General features: G+C 43.3%; 1 protein-coding gene across 3 annotated transcripts in view; it reads right to left on the bottom strand.

Annotated features, from left to right (window-relative positions):
* PDGFRA (platelet derived growth factor receptor alpha) overlaps window positions 1-17,453 on the bottom strand; it is a 40,513-nt gene that overhangs the window by 4,409 nt on the left and 18,651 nt on the right. For all 3 annotated transcript variants that reach the window (XM_019740166.2, XM_074324546.1, XM_019740168.2), the window contains exons 8-22: window positions 17,055-17,170; window positions 15,970-16,096; window positions 14,725-14,918; window positions 13,900-13,994; window positions 13,549-13,681; window positions 11,232-11,336; window positions 10,727-10,837; window positions 10,308-10,461; window positions 9,271-9,437; window positions 7,004-7,119; window positions 6,519-6,641; window positions 5,061-5,172; window positions 3,664-3,763; window positions 3,444-3,549; window positions 1,984-2,225 (exon numbers count right to left, since the gene is read on the bottom strand). In XM_019740166.2, the coding sequence (XP_019595725.1) occupies window positions 1,984-2,225; window positions 3,444-3,549; window positions 3,664-3,763; window positions 5,061-5,172; window positions 6,519-6,641; window positions 7,004-7,119; window positions 9,271-9,437; window positions 10,308-10,461; window positions 10,727-10,837; window positions 11,232-11,336; window positions 13,549-13,681; window positions 13,900-13,994; window positions 14,725-14,918; window positions 15,970-16,096; window positions 17,055-17,170 (2,001 nt within the window). The remainder of the gene's footprint in view (window positions 1-1,983; window positions 2,226-3,443; window positions 3,550-3,663; window positions 3,764-5,060; window positions 5,173-6,518; window positions 6,642-7,003; window positions 7,120-9,270; window positions 9,438-10,307; window positions 10,462-10,726; window positions 10,838-11,231; window positions 11,337-13,548; window positions 13,682-13,899; window positions 13,995-14,724; window positions 14,919-15,969; window positions 16,097-17,054; window positions 17,171-17,453) is intronic.

The raw sequence follows: 17,453 nt of genomic DNA on the forward strand, positions 1-17,453 counted from the left end.
AGTGCATCCTCTCAACCACAAGGTTGCTGGTTAGACTCCCGCAAGGGAAGGTGGGCTGCGCCCCCTGCAACTAGTAACAGCAACTGGACCTGGAGCTGAGCTGCGTCCTCCACAACTAAGACTGAAAGGACAACTTGAAGCTGAATGGAACCCTCTACAACTAAGATTGAAAGGACAACAACTTGACTTGGAAAAAAGTCCTGAAGTACACACTGTTCCCCAATAAAGTCCTGTTCCTCTTCCCCAATTAAAAAAAAAAAAGAAAGAAAAGAAACATAAACACATTTCTAAGATTGTCCTGAACAAAGGATAATTAGAAAGGTAAGTCAGATAGGCCACTTTGCCCCATCTCCAAATCTCATAGGCCATTTGAAAAACAAAAACTTTCAAAATTACCTGGTACACACAAATCAACAAGGGTGATCTATACCTCATACCACAATTGGCTTAGAGTGGTCACAATCATACGCCTCCAAAGTAATGTCATGTATTTCTGCCTAAATAATTAAATGTCGTCAACTGAATGACTGAGGAAGAAGGGAAAATATCCTGAATGAAACGGAAAAAAAAGAGAGAGACTCATAGCCGCTGTTGGATCTTGAACCAGGGGCCACTATCACCTTCTCCTGCCCATGCAAAGACAGCAGGGTCGGGGCAGTCCATGTGGCCGGTGTGAACCAATGGTTCTAGTCCTGGCTGTGCGTTCACATCATCTTAGTTGTAAATTAACGGATCTAGCTAACGATCACCTATGCCTGCTAGTGTCACAAAAAGAGAGACAACGGGACAGAAAGTACTTCCTGACAGAAGTACACAGCACCATCTTTGAAGCATGCTTGCCAAAAATCTAACCTGAGTCAGATAATTCACAAGACAAACTACCAGTTTACAGCAAATACAGGAGACAGAAGCACATGGTAAAACACACTGCAGGATGCAATCAGCAAAATTTTGAATGTTGAAAATCCTACAGGCAAATGCTCTGGTTTCTTCACAAATAGTATGCAATAGGGCAAATAGAGACAGGACAAATGTATAGAGACATATCAACCAAATGCACTGTGTGCCTCTTATTTGGGTCTTGGAAAAGACTATTTGTGAGAGGATTAAGGAAATTGGAACACTGACTAGATATTTGATGCTTTTAATGATTTATTGTCACATTTGGGGGTGAGATAACAGTACTATAGTTATTTTAAATAACTAGGTGTGTTTTTTTTAAATAGAGCACTTATCTTTTAGAGATATATACTGGAATATTTATGGATGAAATGGTGTAATTTCTAGGATCTGCTTCAAAATAATCCCGAGGGGGCAGAGGAGGATGGGTAGATATGGCTATGCCTGCAGACTGGACATGAGTTTATAAACGTTGAAGCTGAGTCATGGATACTTTATAGTTCACTATACTATTTGAATTGTGCATGTTAGAAATCTCCCATCATACGAAGTTAAAAAGAAAGAACAAATCAGTCAGGGCACGCTTGGGCCCCACTCCTAGAGATTCTAATTTGTTGGTCTGGGTGAGGCTTGTATAGCAGTATTTTTCCAATCTCCCCAGGGGATTCCGACTTGCAGTTAGAGTTAAGGACCACTGATGTGGCATCACAGAGCCCAGTCCAGCCTCTTCAGTTGGATGACTAAGAAAACAGCAAGAGAGGTTTACAGTATCTCAATAATCTCAGTTGCTGTGTCAGTTTGATCAAATTACCTAAGGGTTTAGGTCAAAGATTCTCCAGAAGGGAAGCCCATCCTTCCCTGCCCTACCTCCCCCAACCCGAGGGCACATATTAGGACCATCTGGGAAGCATTTACAAAACTAAACAGACCCCTTGGGGATTCTGGCCCCTCACTCCCCTAGAACAGACACACACACACACACACACACCCCAGACTCATCATCCAGGCAATGGTCCTCTCCTTCACGTGTGCTGGGGGCGGGGCAGGGGTGCTCTTCGGGGAGCTGAGGTGGCTTGTGTCTACCTGTGTCTGTTCCTCTTGCCCAGGTCTTCCTCCTCAGGGACAGGGTCGATGTCCGGGAGAGGGATGATGTAGCCGCTGTCTGCGCTCAGCCTCTGCTCATCGAGGCCACCCTCCCAGTCCTTCAGCTTGTCTTCCTCGTTTTTGTAGGTGACGCCAATGTAGGCGTGGTCAGCGTCCACGCGCATGCGCGCCACGGCGGGATGGTCGCTCTTCAGGAAGTCCAGGTGAATCTTTTCATAACTCTACAAACATTCATGTCAGATAGGTAATCAAATATTATTGACCGAACTGCAAAAAAGAATACAGACGCTCAAACTACCTCACAGATGTGGGAGTTAGACAAATGAAGGAGAGTCAGATGTAGACTGTCCCAGAGATGAGGGACATGACAAAAGGGCCTCCGATGGCACAGGTCTCCTAAGGTCTTAAAGTACCAAGAGCCCCTTCTCCAAACCCGTAACAATGACTGCCCCTCCCCCACAAACACCTCCTTCTCTGGGACTAGCATGGACGCTTCATCGCATCGTTTCTCCAGAGCTTGGCTAGGCCCTGATAAAAGGTGACGAAGACTTCTACTGGAAGCACCATACCTGAAGCCTTCCTGATCCTTAAACTTGGAGAAATCTAACTCAAAACTTAGGGCCCTTTGGTCTAAAAAGACCCATTTTCAACACCCATTGCAGTCTCTCCCTACCAACACATCTCCACCAACCTGAGTATCTTTGACTGACCCACGGTTAATTTCCTTTGGTCTCCTCACTACCTCACTTATGGAAGTTGTCATGGACAGTGAGATAATCAATAGACAAAAATATTTAACTTCCAGTTCAGCGTGCAGCCTCCTAACACTGCTCCTCCTTGAGGAGAAGGAAAAGAAGCAATAAGTATGAAAAGTCTACGTGGTGACTAATCCAAATTTAAGAAATTGAGTTTATTATACATCTGGATTTCCTTCTCAGCATCTCATCAGAAAGTCCTGTCATTCATTAGCATACCCTGTTTGGTTCCATGAAATTACATTTGTTCCTCTGAACAATGCTTCCTAGTCTACAAAAAAAAAAAAACCAGCTGGAGCCACAGATAACAGCTGAGATTATTCCTTCCAGTCAGCTGGTAGAAGCAAATTTTGCATGGATTTAAGTGCATTCAAATTAGCAATTTAATGGCTGTGGATGCCCTGAGACTTCTAACTGCACAGTAGCTGCAGACACTCAAACATCTGGAGAATAAAGTGCTTACAGGTGTGGTACACTGAAGATGAAAGGGAGCCCTGAGGGAAAGGAAGGGTTTTCATCCACCATTGCTACCAGGGCCTGGGGAGCACTCCATGAAGCTTGGCTACCGGATCACACAACCTTTTTCCTCCTTTGAAATACTGGTCCTTTAAAACAGTATTGAACAGTGCTGCTCGCTCACATAACAACCTTCCCATTGTCTTCTCTTAAGAGGCGCAAACCAACCTTTTTATATTGTCCAGGCAGCAGGTTCTCCACAATCTCACTCAGGTGGTAAAAGGAGGGTCTCTTCTCTGGCTCACTGTTCCAGCACTTCACCATGATCTCATAGCTGGAGGAGCAGAGAACTCAGAGTGGGCACAGGGAGGTGTGGCAGGGCACCCCTCACCGCCCCCACAGACACACTGGGCACGAACACAAGGCCACAGGATGGGGAAAGGCTCACACTTCACTGGTAGCGTGGTCAGGCTTGGCCATCCGGTAGCCACTCTTGATCTTATTGTAGAAAGTAGAATCCACCATCATACCAGGGTAGGGTGTGCCACCTGAAAGCAAAAACGGAAAGCAACCAGGATTAGCAAGTGTGTGGTACATTGTTGAAACACTTGGGGTGATACAGCACCTTTAAGAAATGTTTGGGGACCCCCACCATGAAGTACTGATTCCTTCAAGGAAATTAAGTGTTGCCATCTCCCTGCTCAAATCTTAAATTTAACTAGGACTTCTAGGCTGGTCAAGTCTAGACACCCTAAGCACAAAAATTCCACATCTCTAGAAAAAGTGCAAAAAAGTGTTTTTCAATGTTTCTGACTGCTGGATCTATATACACAAAGCAAAACAGAAAAGCAAGAGAAATTCTAAATCATTGAGGCCAAAACAGTAATTTTCACCAGAAATGTTCAAATAGTTAAAACAAAAGTCAAAGTTGGGGTTTGAAATGTCTAGATAATTCTCTGCTTTTAATGGACTATGAGACTTGGTTAAGCCACACACTGGGATGATCCAAAGGATATTCAAGGAAAAAGAACTGGGATGGAAAAAGGAGAGCAAGCAGGGGAGACACCCTTTACTATCATGTTAAGGTAACAGTAAATTCATGAAACACTTCACATGTTTACGGCCAAGGCCAGGTCAAGTTTAATTTCCTTGCTAAAGCCTTCTAAAACCACTCCAGGACTCCTGTCTCCTTTCTCTGAACTTCCATTTCAATTTTAAATCAGGACTACACAGTTTATCACTAAGTGGTGAGTCTTCTCTCCCCAGATGAAGTGCCTGGAGGTCAGGTCATGAATCACTCCTCTCTTAGGGCCCTCACTTGGCAGCATGGGGCACCTGTCTCGTTCAGTACCTGGTGACTGACTAAATGACTAGGATGTTTCTCTCCTCTGGAATGATGACCAGGAAGGGGAGTCACGCCCTTTTCCTTGCCACACGACCTTTCACCTGAGCATCTATCACCATGAGGTGAGAAGTGGCAACTCTCCACTGGTGCACTTGCTTAACCCAAAGTCCAAGGTGAAAAAGCAGCTGGTGAGTGGATGTCAGCAGGAGTATTTCCAGTAAGAGAAGTCACTCTGTCATAGGCAAAGGAGAGGCAAAGGCCAGGGATGGGGGCAGAGGTCAGGGGTGAGAGTGTAGCTCCACAAAATCCCTGTCTCATTCTGAATGGGCACACACCAGACATCGTACGTGCACAAAGTATGATGTAAATCGGCTGCAGTGTGCTTGACTCACACCAGGTATCTTAACACTAACTACATCCTGGAGCTTGGAAAAACACAGCATTTTCCTTCCAGTGTTGTTCCAGAACAACCCAAACAAGCAGAGGTGTCAGGCCCATACCAAGGGAAAAGATCTCCCAGAGCAGAATGCCGTAAGACCAGACGTCACTCAGTGTGGTGTACAGGTTGTCGAAGATGCTCTCGGGAGCCATCCACTTCACGGGGAGGAAGGTCTGCAGGGAAGGAGGCAGGAAATTAAAGCCAGAGTACGCACTGATAACCTACAGCAGCAGAAATAGAAAGGGGTTCTTTTGGGCTAATAATAACTTGTACTAATAGTGTCTTTTGTGTCATTCACAAGTGTCTCTTGAGTGCGTCATTCACTGCTGTACTCCCGGCACTCAGAAGAGTGCCTGGCACCTAGTGAGTGCTCAATAAATATTTGGTGAATGATGGATGGTCATTGCCTCTTACGTCTTCCTAAGAAATAAGAACCAAAAATATTTAATCCTGGGTTTTTATGCAAAAAGTGTGAACCCTGAATGGACCTGTCCCCAATTTTCAGGTGTTCCTAGGAACATAATTAAGAACAGAACCAGTGATTTGAAAGCCAATTACGTTTTTTAACTTTAAGAAATAAATTGTCATTTCCTACTCCAAAGAGTCCTGACATAATGATAATTTTGCAGCCTCTTTTGTGAGGCTGTGCAACCTTCAGCAGAAATACTAATCTGAGGCAGATAAATCCAACAGTCACATAAGCATCTTGCAGCCCTCTGAGATTGCTGGGGAGATAACAGAGATTCATAACCTCTATAAACAGGTGAGAAATCGGCTCCACCAAGTCCATTGATTTATTCAAGGTCCCTAAAGCCACAGGTCATCACCACAGAGTACATGAAACATACAGACATGGACGCAGCCCAGGGTCCTTCTCTAGGTGGATATAGCATCGCACAGCCAGTGCAGTGGCGTGACTGGAAAGTGTATATATAGGTGGCAGATGTATCCCTAGCGACTCCATCTGCTTAGAGGTAGAAGGGGTGGGGAAAAAGGTTCAAGTGTAAGATAGAATGACTATCTTTAAGAAAACTGTGCCTCAAAGATATATGAATCAAATGGTTTTAACATTTTAGGCATCATAGACACCATTTGCAATTTTGATAAAAGAGATGCTCTCCTTGGAAATAATGTATGTACACGTGCGTGCACAATTTACACACTAACAGCTAACACTTGCTGGATGCTTATATGTGCCAGGCACCGCTAAACATTTTACATGAACTCACTGATTTAATCCCCTATGGCAACACGAAAGTTAGGTACTATCATCACTTCCCTGCTACAGATAAACTGAGATACAGAATGGTCAAGTAAGTTGCCCCAAATCTCACATTAGGAGTGGGTGTTCACACCCAAGCATCTACTGCAGAGCCTGTGCTGTTCATATTGACCCTCTGGAGCCAGTTCATGAGTCTCATGGACTCCACGTGGAAAATACAGGCATGTGAATGTCTAGAAGGAACAGAGATGCAGGGAGGGAGGGTGAGCGTGCCAAGTGAGCGGGGAGAGCACATACGCTGCCTTTTGACACGTAGTTTGAATCATGCATGATGTCTCTGGCCAGGCCAAAGTCACAGATCTTCACAATTTTCCCTTGTGCCAGGAGGACATTGCGGGCAGCCAGGTCCCGGTGGACACACTGCGCAGAAAGGGAAGAAACAATGTCAAGGTCAATCCATCTGCTGCTGGACAGCCTCACGCCTACAAGCCTGGACACTTACTTCATGGTGAAACAGGGAGCTACCTGGCACACCTCAGGGAGGCCATCTTGGCATAAAGAGCTCACCTTCCCCAGGCTTTCATCCCAACTACTCTTAAGAGTGAGCAAGCTCTAGGGAAAAGTAGACATGTGATGGTGTCGGACTCCCCACTCTGCTTTGGGGAAGAGGAAACGAGAAGCAGCCATTGCTACTGGCCTCTCCAAGATCTATCTTCCACGCTCACCTCACTCAGACATGCAGCCTAGGTCTAAAGAGGTCTCTGTTTCTTGAACACACTTACATTTTTTGAAGCCAAAAACTCCATTCCTCTGGCAACTTGATAGGTAAAGCTCAACAAATCCAACAAAGTAAGGCCTTCCGAGTTATCATCCGAAAGGAGGTTTTTGACTTCCGAATCTGCAGAGAAGGAATTAAATGTGTTGGTGCTGGTGACAGCGTGAAGCATCACCCACTGTGCCTCTCCCCCAGGGTGGGGCTGCTTGTCAGGCTGCAGAGGCTTGTCCAAAACACATATCTAAAATGTTTTCTGAGAGAGTTTCTAGACATCACAGGTGGTTATCTAAACTATACACGTTCTAGACAAAATACCTTGGAATTTAGGAATGAGTTTTTCAGATAGAAGTGAAAATCCGTTAATAACTTGCCTTATTCAGGACTAGACTAAAAGATATGAATAAAGTCAGACTTGGTTAAAAATATACATGTTACATATTTAAGGCTAATGACTAAAATAATATAACTGTATGTTGTAAAACAAAAACTAAGTAAAAATTAAAAGGTAAAAAAATAAATACTATGCAAAGGCTCTATTTTTAAAAACAAATATATTAACAGAAATGCATATCTGGTTAAAATATATATATATATATATATATCATCATCAGAACCAATCTAATGGGTTCTCACATATTTTGTGGTTTTCCTCCCAAATTTTTTTCAACCTTAGTTAGCAAATTACCTCAGCCACCACTAAAACACACATACACATTAAAATCTTCCATGATGAATACACATGCGGACACTTTGAAAAAGTGGCTTCTAGGAATTGCTTTTATTTTTATTTTTAAAGCCACCTTCATAGTACTTGGCTTATTTGGTGAATAAAAGCAACCACCACTCAGACTAGAGGTAGTAATTTTAAAGATCAGTGCCCATGACTTTGCATTTAGTTCCCTTTGTTTGTAACTTGTCCACTTTCCCTGGTTAGCCCCATCTTGGAAGGGTCCCAGGGTTTTCGAGGAAGGAGGCAATCTAGGCCAGCAGTTCTCAGTTCTTTTTGAAATTTTTCAGGCAAGTGAAGAGTAGTTGCAGCCATTCACATTTTTCCAGCCAGCTAGGAGCAGGCCAGAAAGCAGCAGTCTGCCTGCCAACAGGGCCTGGGCTGAGCATGAATCAGGTTCCCTTGACATCTGGAGCCAGGTCCAGCCTGGGAAGCAATGTAAACTATTTTTAACAATACGAGAGGGAAGAGGAAGCACTGATTCCGACAACCCTCACTGGCTAATCTTTCAAAAGAGCTTGGAAGCTTACCCATTTGGCAACGGGAAATGAATGGATCTTGGAACTGCAGCAATGGAAAATATTATTGTGTACTGAGCTTTGCAAAATGAGCACATTCTTTGTATAATGGATTGTACCTTTCACTTAAGAACTCTAAAAGCATTCAGAGCACATTAGTGATTTTCAAAACCATTTCCATAGCAGCTCAACACGTTTTTTGCATCAACCAATGGGAGGGCTCAGACCCAATAATACAGGATCACAGGGCAAGTCAACGTCAGACCCATCTCGCAGCTTCCTCCCCACTCCAAGCCGGTGATTAGAAGAGAACCCTGGAGGGGCCACCCCCCAGCAGATGTGGGGTGGTCCATCTGGTATAAGCATAGGCTGGGCTCCCTGGAGTTTATACATCAGTTCAGCCCTGCCACATGCGCATCTCCTTTGAAAACAGACAGACCTTCCTTCAAACAACATTCATTTGAAACACCCAACACCCTTGTCAGAAAATATAACCTCAAATTGTCCACTTCCCAGTTTCTATCACAAATTGGATATTAGCCAAGCTAAAAGCAAGGGCTACTGAACTCATAGATATCAGACTTACATAATTACATTTAAAAAAATAATATTAGGACTCCATATAAGATTGCCAACTTTTACTTTTGCCAAGGGCATTGAGAAAAAACATCAATGATCACCACACCACAAATGATAATTTAAAAAATTATCATTTAAATAATTATCATTAAAAAAAAAAGACATGTTTACACCAAAAAGAAAGATCAATTCTTTAAAAATGATTACATTTAAAGTCTGAAACATTCATTACATTAGGTCTGTCTGTATTCTTTTTTCTTCTTTTCAATTCACAGGCCACAAAGCTATGAAAACATGCACAGACCGGATTGTACAGGTCTGCATTTAGTGACTGCGTGGCCTGGCAGCTCTTCTTACCCTGCCTGCTCACCTTCTTCTGAGTGTTTTTAAGTATCGCGTTACACCAGTGGAAGATCGCAACACCCAAAGAGTGAGCACAGACAGTTTTACCTAACATAGATTTCTTCTTATACGAGGCTGGGCGATCATACAGCGATCTCTGGATGTCTGAATATTTAGAAACCTCCTTCCTTTCCAGCATGGGGACATACTGTGTGGTATCAGCTTGCTTCATGTCCATGTAGTCTCCATTGTTTTCAAAAGATAAAATAACATAACTGTAAAAACAGAAAAAAGAGACCTTATCCTCGGTGCCCCTTCTGGAGTGATCAATTCAACATTCAGTCACTGGAGAGCAGGTACCTACAGTGTGCAAGGTAGTGGGGTGGGCACGGGGGTGTTGGGTGAGTAAAAGCAAAACCAATCTGTACCCTGCCCATGGGGTGGTCTAGTCGGGGAGCTGAGCATTAATCAACCACCATGCAGGTACACAGATCATCTCTGTGTGTGCCTGTCTTTATTCTGTTTCTCCATTCACAAGTCACAAACCTGTGCCATGTGACCATGTGGCTTAGACAGACAATTCCTACTACTCACTAAATGTAGCAACAATTTGGTGTCTTTGAGTAATTCAACATGAAGTGAACTCATTGTACTTTCTGATGTTACAAAACTTTGTATCTGCAGGGATCTTTGCAGCCACTGGAGGCTTCTGCAGTGGGGACCACTATCATTGGCTTGATTTATAGGCCTGGGTTCAGCAAGGACCAGTATCTCAAGCTTGCAGATCCTGAGACAGTTTCTCTTAAGATCGAGCACCGAGGCATCCCTGGCCAGTGCTGTATTTTGATAAGTCTTAAGTGGACCACGTATAAACAAGAAAATGGCTCCCAGAACAATTCCAACTCTTGTGTCACTCAAACCTATCAGCAAGGCTCCCCCCGTGACATCCTGGTCCAAAACACCTGCAGCTATCCTGTATCAATCAGCACCATGCCATGGGATGAAAGAGCAGGGTAGCTGGACTCTAAGTCTTGCCTCCTCCTGGCATGGAATCTACAGACATGGCCTCTATCAGGACGCAGGTTCCCTCCGTTGGTGAGGCTCGTAAGACAATGATTCACAGCAACATCTCTCTCTGCACTCACCTCCGTGTGCTTTCGTCAGTGGGGTTCAATCCAAAGATGTCCAGCTCTTTCTTTGGCTTCTCTGGGTGGCGGCTTAGGAAGCTGTCCCTGTTCTTATGCAAATAGTTGACCAAATCCCCATAGAAGCAGTACTCAGTGATGATGTAAATGGGGCCTGTGGGGAGAGAACCGGTTAGAAGATGAGTATGAAAATGAAGAACAGAGAAGCCATGAACTGCTATGGTTGCACTGGCAAGAGATGTTGCTCAAAAACAATGAGCTTTCATCATTTCAACAGAATCCAGTCAATCCCATGCAAGGGATTTATATTCGCTGGCACATTTGGAGGTACAGAGTAGGGAATTAAAAAACCCGGCATGACAGTTTTCACAGGGGTAGGTGTTCTATGAACACCCTGCCTCCCAGGTCAGTAGCCCTACCTGACTTGGTACAGGCTCCCAGTAAGTTTACAATGTTTAAATGCGGTCCCAGGTGAGTCATTATTTTCAGTTCAGACATGAGAGCTTGTTTTTCACTGGATCTGGCTGTGGCTGTTGAAGAAATAAATCACATATCAGTCCAACTGAGCTACCCACTTCCCTGAAAAAGCCAAAAACATGGCTGATCCTGTGATTGGATATTATTGTATTTACTAAAAGCTACCAAAAAAAAAGACAGTAACTTGGTCTAGACCCTAATAACAAATCCTTAACCTTTACGGTTCAAAATAAGTGACTACAAATAACAACTCTTGATTTTCCAACATACAGGAAACAAAAACAATCTAAATAAGTCTAATTGACAAAAGTGTCTAAATACACGTAAAACCTGGAGTTGAAAGAACCAAGATTTAGTCCTAAATTTGGCATTTACTGACTCTGTGATTTTGAGCAATTCGTTTACTATCTCCATGTTCAAAAATCCCCAGGAGGGGACAACACTTACGTTTAAGCATCTTCACTGCTACTTTCATGACAGGTTGGGACCGGCTTAATCCATAGGCAGTTCCTTCAACGACTTTCCCAAACGCACCAGATCCCAGGATACGACCTGTGGGCAACCAGAACCATTAACACACACAGACATCAGGCATCTCATCAGCTTTATTTACCACGGCCAGCGCTTGTGGGTACACAGCTGGGTGGTGCTTTTCCTGTCGGAGTAAGCATAATGATTCCTCCAAGTCATCATGTCAAAGCCAGAACTGAGCCCACAGGGAAGGAAATTAGTATAATTGCTTTTGTCAAATAACATTTGCAAGGGAAAGGAAAACACAGACGGGAGAAAGGAGGGTGCAACCCTCCAGGGTGGGAGCACTCTCTCTACCAGCTTGCATGCTGGGCCAGACCACGGACTCCACTGCACTTGCTTTCTGTGGCTCTCGCCCAAACCCCCTGGTTCTTTGCCCTTCTGTTATCCATATGCAAACAGGGGCATCTTTTGCATCAGTAAGTCCTCATCCACTGGAAACACTTCAGTATTCAAAATGCCCCTGACTCCAATGAATGATGAAGTAAACTTCAGGCTGGTCCCTTGGCTGTCTGTCAGGAAGACCAGGAACCACACAGACTAAAGCTGCCCAGGGAACACAACACTTTGCTGCATGTGGGGAGCTATAGAAAGAAATGGAAGCTGTCATCCCCACTCTTAAAGAGCTCATCCTCTGAAAGGGACTGCTCACCTGCTTCTGAGTATTTTAAGTACGCTCCTTGGCATATTAGGGATGTTGTCCTTTGCCCCGTATTTTAATACTTTTTAACTCCCCTCAGCTCCTTGTCTCTTTTTGTAAAACAGGGGATGGAAATATGTAATAAAGAAGCTTAGTTCCATTTGTGACAACATGGATGGATCTTGAGAGTATAATGCTGAGTGAAGTAAGCCAGACAGAAAAAGCAGAGAACCATGTGATTTCACTGATATGTGGTATATGAACCAAAAACAACAAAAGAACAAGACAAACAAATGAGAAACCGAAACTCATAGACACAGACAATAGTTTAGTGGTTACCAGAGGGTAAGGGGGTTGGGCGGTGGGAGATGAGGGTAAGGGGGATCAAATATATGGTGATGGAAGGAGAACTGACTCTGGGTGGTGAACACACAATGGGATTTATAGATGATGTAACACAGAATTGTACACCTGAAATCTATGTAATTTTACTAACAATTGTCACCCCAATAAATTTAAAAAATAAATTTAAAAAAAAAGAAAAAGAAGAAGCTTAGTTCCCAGGTTTAAGTATTTTAAATTGGGAGCACCTAGGGTGTATCTTTGATTTCAGGTTAAGTGACTCGCTAAGAAGACCTAAACTTGTATTTTGGAATCAGACAAGTGGATAATTAAAAACTACCTTTGGCATCCTTCAAATTATACATCATTAGAAAATTCATGGTGACTCAACCTCTAGGTCTAACTTTCATTTCTTTGTCCTGTTTTCATTAATTCAGAATGTGATTTTTAAAAATTTCCCTGGGGGGTGGCCGGATGGCTCAGTTGGTTAGAGCGTGAACTCTCAACAACAAGGTTGCCCGTTCAATTCCTGCTTGGGATGGTGGGCTGTGCCTCCCTGCAACTAAGATTGAAAACAGAAGGACAAAGACCTGGAGCTGAGGGGCCCTGGAGAAACACACTGTTCCCCAATATTCCCTAATACATTTTTTTTTAAAAAAGGAACTTAATAAAAAAATCCCCTGGATTAAAGCTTCATGTATTTTGTCTCAGCCCAAGATTGCAGTATTTGAAAAGTTTGTGATAAACTGGCTTGATTATCTTACATATTTTGCTTTAAAAATGTACCTCTATTTTTGTATTCTATATTCTAAATATATATATTCTGAAGAAGTATCTAATACATCCTCAGAATATACTGGATCAAAATATATTGTGTGGTTATCCTCATTCATTTCTCATCTGCTCCTTTCTAGTCACAGAAAACCATCTCATTTTCAATTTGTGTCATTTCCAAAGCAAAGCCATTTTGATGGGCATCTTTGGCAGGTCTCCTCATATTCTCTTCTCTTTTTATAAAATTTTCTTTAACCATAATTTTCTATAAACTGAGATTTAAAAAAAAAAAATAATTGCACTGATCCAATTAACTCATTTTCAAGACAGAAAAAAAAAAAATGTGAAAGCCAATTTCTATTGCCTAGCTCTTATTAAGCACAAACTCAAATCCCTCATTCCTCCACAGGCCTGTAAAGAGTCAAGTTTGTATACATCAGAAGGGTGTCTTGGGAGATCACCCCAGTAGGTGCTTACCCAACACTAGTCCATCTCTTGGAAACTCCCATCTCGAGTCATAAGGCAGCTGCATCGGGTCCACATAAATATATTCATGTCCATCAGGGCTGATTGACTCGATGACCCTCCAGCGAATTTCATACCTCGGTTTCTGTAAATGACCAGGACAGGTAACTGGTGAATTACCAGAGTCCGAATGCACCAAAGCTGAACTGGAGCAGCAAAGTGACCAGACATAGTAGGATTCCCCACGTTCACTCAACACATAGTTACTAAGCAACTTCTCTGTGCCAAGCACTGCACTAGGTTGCTATTCTTCTTGTTCTTATTGGCATCGAAGATTTTGAGTTCTTTGAGAAAAATACCTACCTGTTTCCAAATGACAACCAGGACAATCAGGGAGATGATCACAATCACCAATAGCACCAGGACGGCAGCCGCCACCGTGAGTTCAGAACGCAGGGCTGGAGGAGAAACAGAGAGCCATGATGGAGAGTTTGCATGAACATGCAGAAGAGCAGGAGGGCAGCGTGCCTGTGTCTGGGCCAGAAATCTCACTGCTGGTGGAGAAGCAGGAGGGGCCTGGATCATTGTAGGGATGGGCAATAGCATCTCTCAATTATCTGCACACATGAGACTACCCCCACTCCTCCCTTAGAAGAGAAAGGAACAAAATTCAATCAGGGGAATGCAATATTTTCTCTAAAGGTGCTCCAACATTAATCTTCTGGACAGAATGTGAGTTGGAATATAAAGACTGATAAATGAGACTGACACTACTTTAAGTTCAGAAATTTAAGTTCAATGTATTTTGAAAGGATGCATTTTGTTTACATTGCCTTTAGCTTCATTAATTTTTTTCTAAAGAATTCAACCTGTCTCAACGGTTGTAAGGAGTAACAAAGCAGAAAATTCTTCTTCCCCTCTCCATTCCCACACTCAAAGAGACTGGGGAGTTATACTGTTAGACAAGCAAAATGCCGAGGGGCCTCTGCAAGGTGCAGTTTTGTATGTGAATCTGAGAGACAGGATTCCCATACAGATGCCCTGAGAAGGCACCGTAGGAGCTTTCAGAGCAGAATGTCTGCCTTGGGACCTTCGTTCCCATAGGACCCTATTAGGGATATAAAGTTCCACCTGAGGGAGAAAGGTTTGGCTGATGAGTTAGAGTTGTCTGACTTATGAACAACTCACTGGGAGCCACCAGCTTCAGCTCTCGGTTCTCGGTCCCAAGGAGATTCTTAGCCAGACATCGAACCGCAATGGTCTCCTCCACTTTGGCGAATGTCACCCGGCCCTCCACCGTACTCCTGTCTCGGGGATGGACCTCTGTGATGATGTTTGAGATGTTGTTGGCCAAAACTGTCCATGAAGTCTCATTGTTACATCTGGAGAGAGAAAGGACATAAATACAGAGCCAATTATTGGGAGTAATGGAGGTGAATGGAGCAGTGAGAATAATCTAAGACGGCAAGCGGTTCTGACCTGGTCTTCAATTTGGAGGTGCTACAGATTGATTTTCTTATTTTATGAGCATATTAACATTCACACATGTTGCACACACCCAATCGAAAATAACCTACATGTGCATAATTGAAAGTTAACTATTCATGATGGCAAGACAGAAATAAACAAGGTCAATCAAATGTAACTGCCAACCCCAAGCCTTGAACCCAGCAGCAAACTGAACAGCTCAACTTCGAGAATGTTTAACTATCCATATTTGTATCCCTTCAAAAGGGCCTGGCAGCCTCCTTTCTCTCCATCCACACTGTGAGAGTCCCTAAGGTGTCACTTGGGTGGGAGTGGTCCCATACCTGATTTATGGAACCTAGATTTAGCTCCAGTCAAGATCCAAATCTGGCCCCTTAACCCTAGGAGGGGGCAGGTGCAGGAGTCTCAGCCTCCAGAAGCATCAAGGCTTCTGAACACGGCCCCTCACCCTGAGTAGAAGTGTAAACATGCCGCTCCTGTGCCCTTTTGAAAAGGCTGAGGAACGGGACAGGAAGGAGGAGCTGGTGAGTTAACTCCCACCAAAAGGCAGGTAGGCGAATAAAGGAGGGAGCAATCACAGGGCAGTGTTTTTATTTATGCTCACATGCCGGTCTAGCCACCAGATAAAGTTCGCCAAATAAGAAACGTGAGGTGAAAATGTGGGCTAAGATAGTAAAAATCCCCTTATAGCAGCACTTCTGTAAACTCATCTTCTTTTCAAATTACAAACCCTTTGAGAATCTGATGAAAGCCACTGACCTCCTCCTCCCAGCTATGCACGAACACACAAGGTCCATGCTCAGGACCCTAACTGGGAGTTTATGAGACTTAGGCCAAATAAGAATCTAAAGGGCCAGCAAAAGAAATAAAATGCATTGGCGGTCCTTTGCGTCAAGAAAGGAAAACTCTGACCACAAATGAAAAAGGAACACTTGGTTTCCATACTTCTTAATATCCTTGCAAATCATCCACTCAATATCAGGCAGAGGTGTCCCTTCAGCTGTGCATCTCACAGTTTGTCCCCCTGTAGAGCCATGGTGGTCATCGACCAAGTCCAGAATAGATGAGGGAACTGCAAGAAGTGGAAAGAAATCAGAATTGAATGGTTTGTGAGCCGGAACTTCTGGGAACTACAAAGTGAATACTATGAGCTTAGAACTTGCCCACAGGGCATTCAAATGTACAAATCAAGTAATTGCCCAAGTGGAGGCTGGAATCAGTTGTGTACAAAATAACGTCCCAGTTTGCCACAGACCCACTTGGTTAAGAGCATTTTCACAGTTTCGGTGTCTTGGGATCTGTGCCCTATGGTGTTTTAAATCTGGAGTGAGGAAAGCAAAAAGCTCCTGTGGTTACTTGGCTTGAAAGGCAAAGACGCTCTTAAAATTAATATAGCTTGGGATTCAACTAATGGATTCAGCTCAAGTATAATCTAAAGCAGAATTTATCAAAGTGCATCTGTGGGCTATTATTAGGTTTAAAAAATATTTTTTTAAATCTGTGATCAAACACTTTTAAAATATGCTAATGCTCGTATCATAGATTTATTGTGAGGTTCAAATGAGCCCACCTAACACCATACCTGGCACACGATAGGTACTCAGTGAAGAGGTGCTGAATCAGAATATAAATAGACTTCGGCACTCTTTTCGGGTAAGGACCACGGTACGTCTACAAGGAGGCTAAGCAAAAAGGCCAAAACTCTCTGGAACCATCTAAGGTCATCTGGACCAAAACGCATCATTTCACTCTTCCCAGAACTGTAGGTGCCAGATTGAGAAGTGGGTGATAAGGACGCTGTGGGAGCTTAGGAATTCCCAGTCAGACTGTTCCAGAGCAGAGAAACCTCCCAGAATTGTGTGAATTCTCAAGTCCAACAAAGCTATCCCTGACATGTAACATCTGCAGTCCCTGCTTCTGCTGTAAAAGTGATGCTTTCCCCTCCACAACCTGGGAGAAAAGGAGCAGGCTCTCCTCAGGAGACACTCACTCACTGAGGCAAGCATTGTCTTTAGACGGCCCTTACGTACCTTGAGTTAAGAGTTCAAAAGTATAGCTCTTCACGTCGTCTTCATTTTGAACTACAATAGTGTAATGGCCACTGTCTTCTTCCTTAGCCCGGATCAGCTTTAGTTTGCTTCGATACCTTAAAAGAAAAGGACTTAGTTTCAGCAAGTAGCAGCCAAATAAAATGCCAATCGCTTCAGCAATTACTGTGTTCAATTTAAATTTTATTTTTGTAAAAAATAAAAACATCTTTTTTTCTTATCCAGGTCATTCCTTTTCTGGAATTTTCCACACACTTTCTACATGTTGAAGGTCTGAGTTGTAGGCACTTATTTCATAAGCAGAAGGCCAGACAGTTTGAGATGAGCAATGGCTTGTGTGGCTCCAAGAGGAATAAGCTCTGATAAGGCCTGACTTCTGAA

Source organism: Rhinolophus sinicus, linkage group LG02 (genome assembly GCF_036562045.2).
Source record: "Rhinolophus sinicus isolate RSC01 linkage group LG02, ASM3656204v1, whole genome shotgun sequence".
Classification (NCBI taxonomy): domain Eukaryota; kingdom Metazoa; phylum Chordata; class Mammalia; order Chiroptera; family Rhinolophidae; genus Rhinolophus; species Rhinolophus sinicus.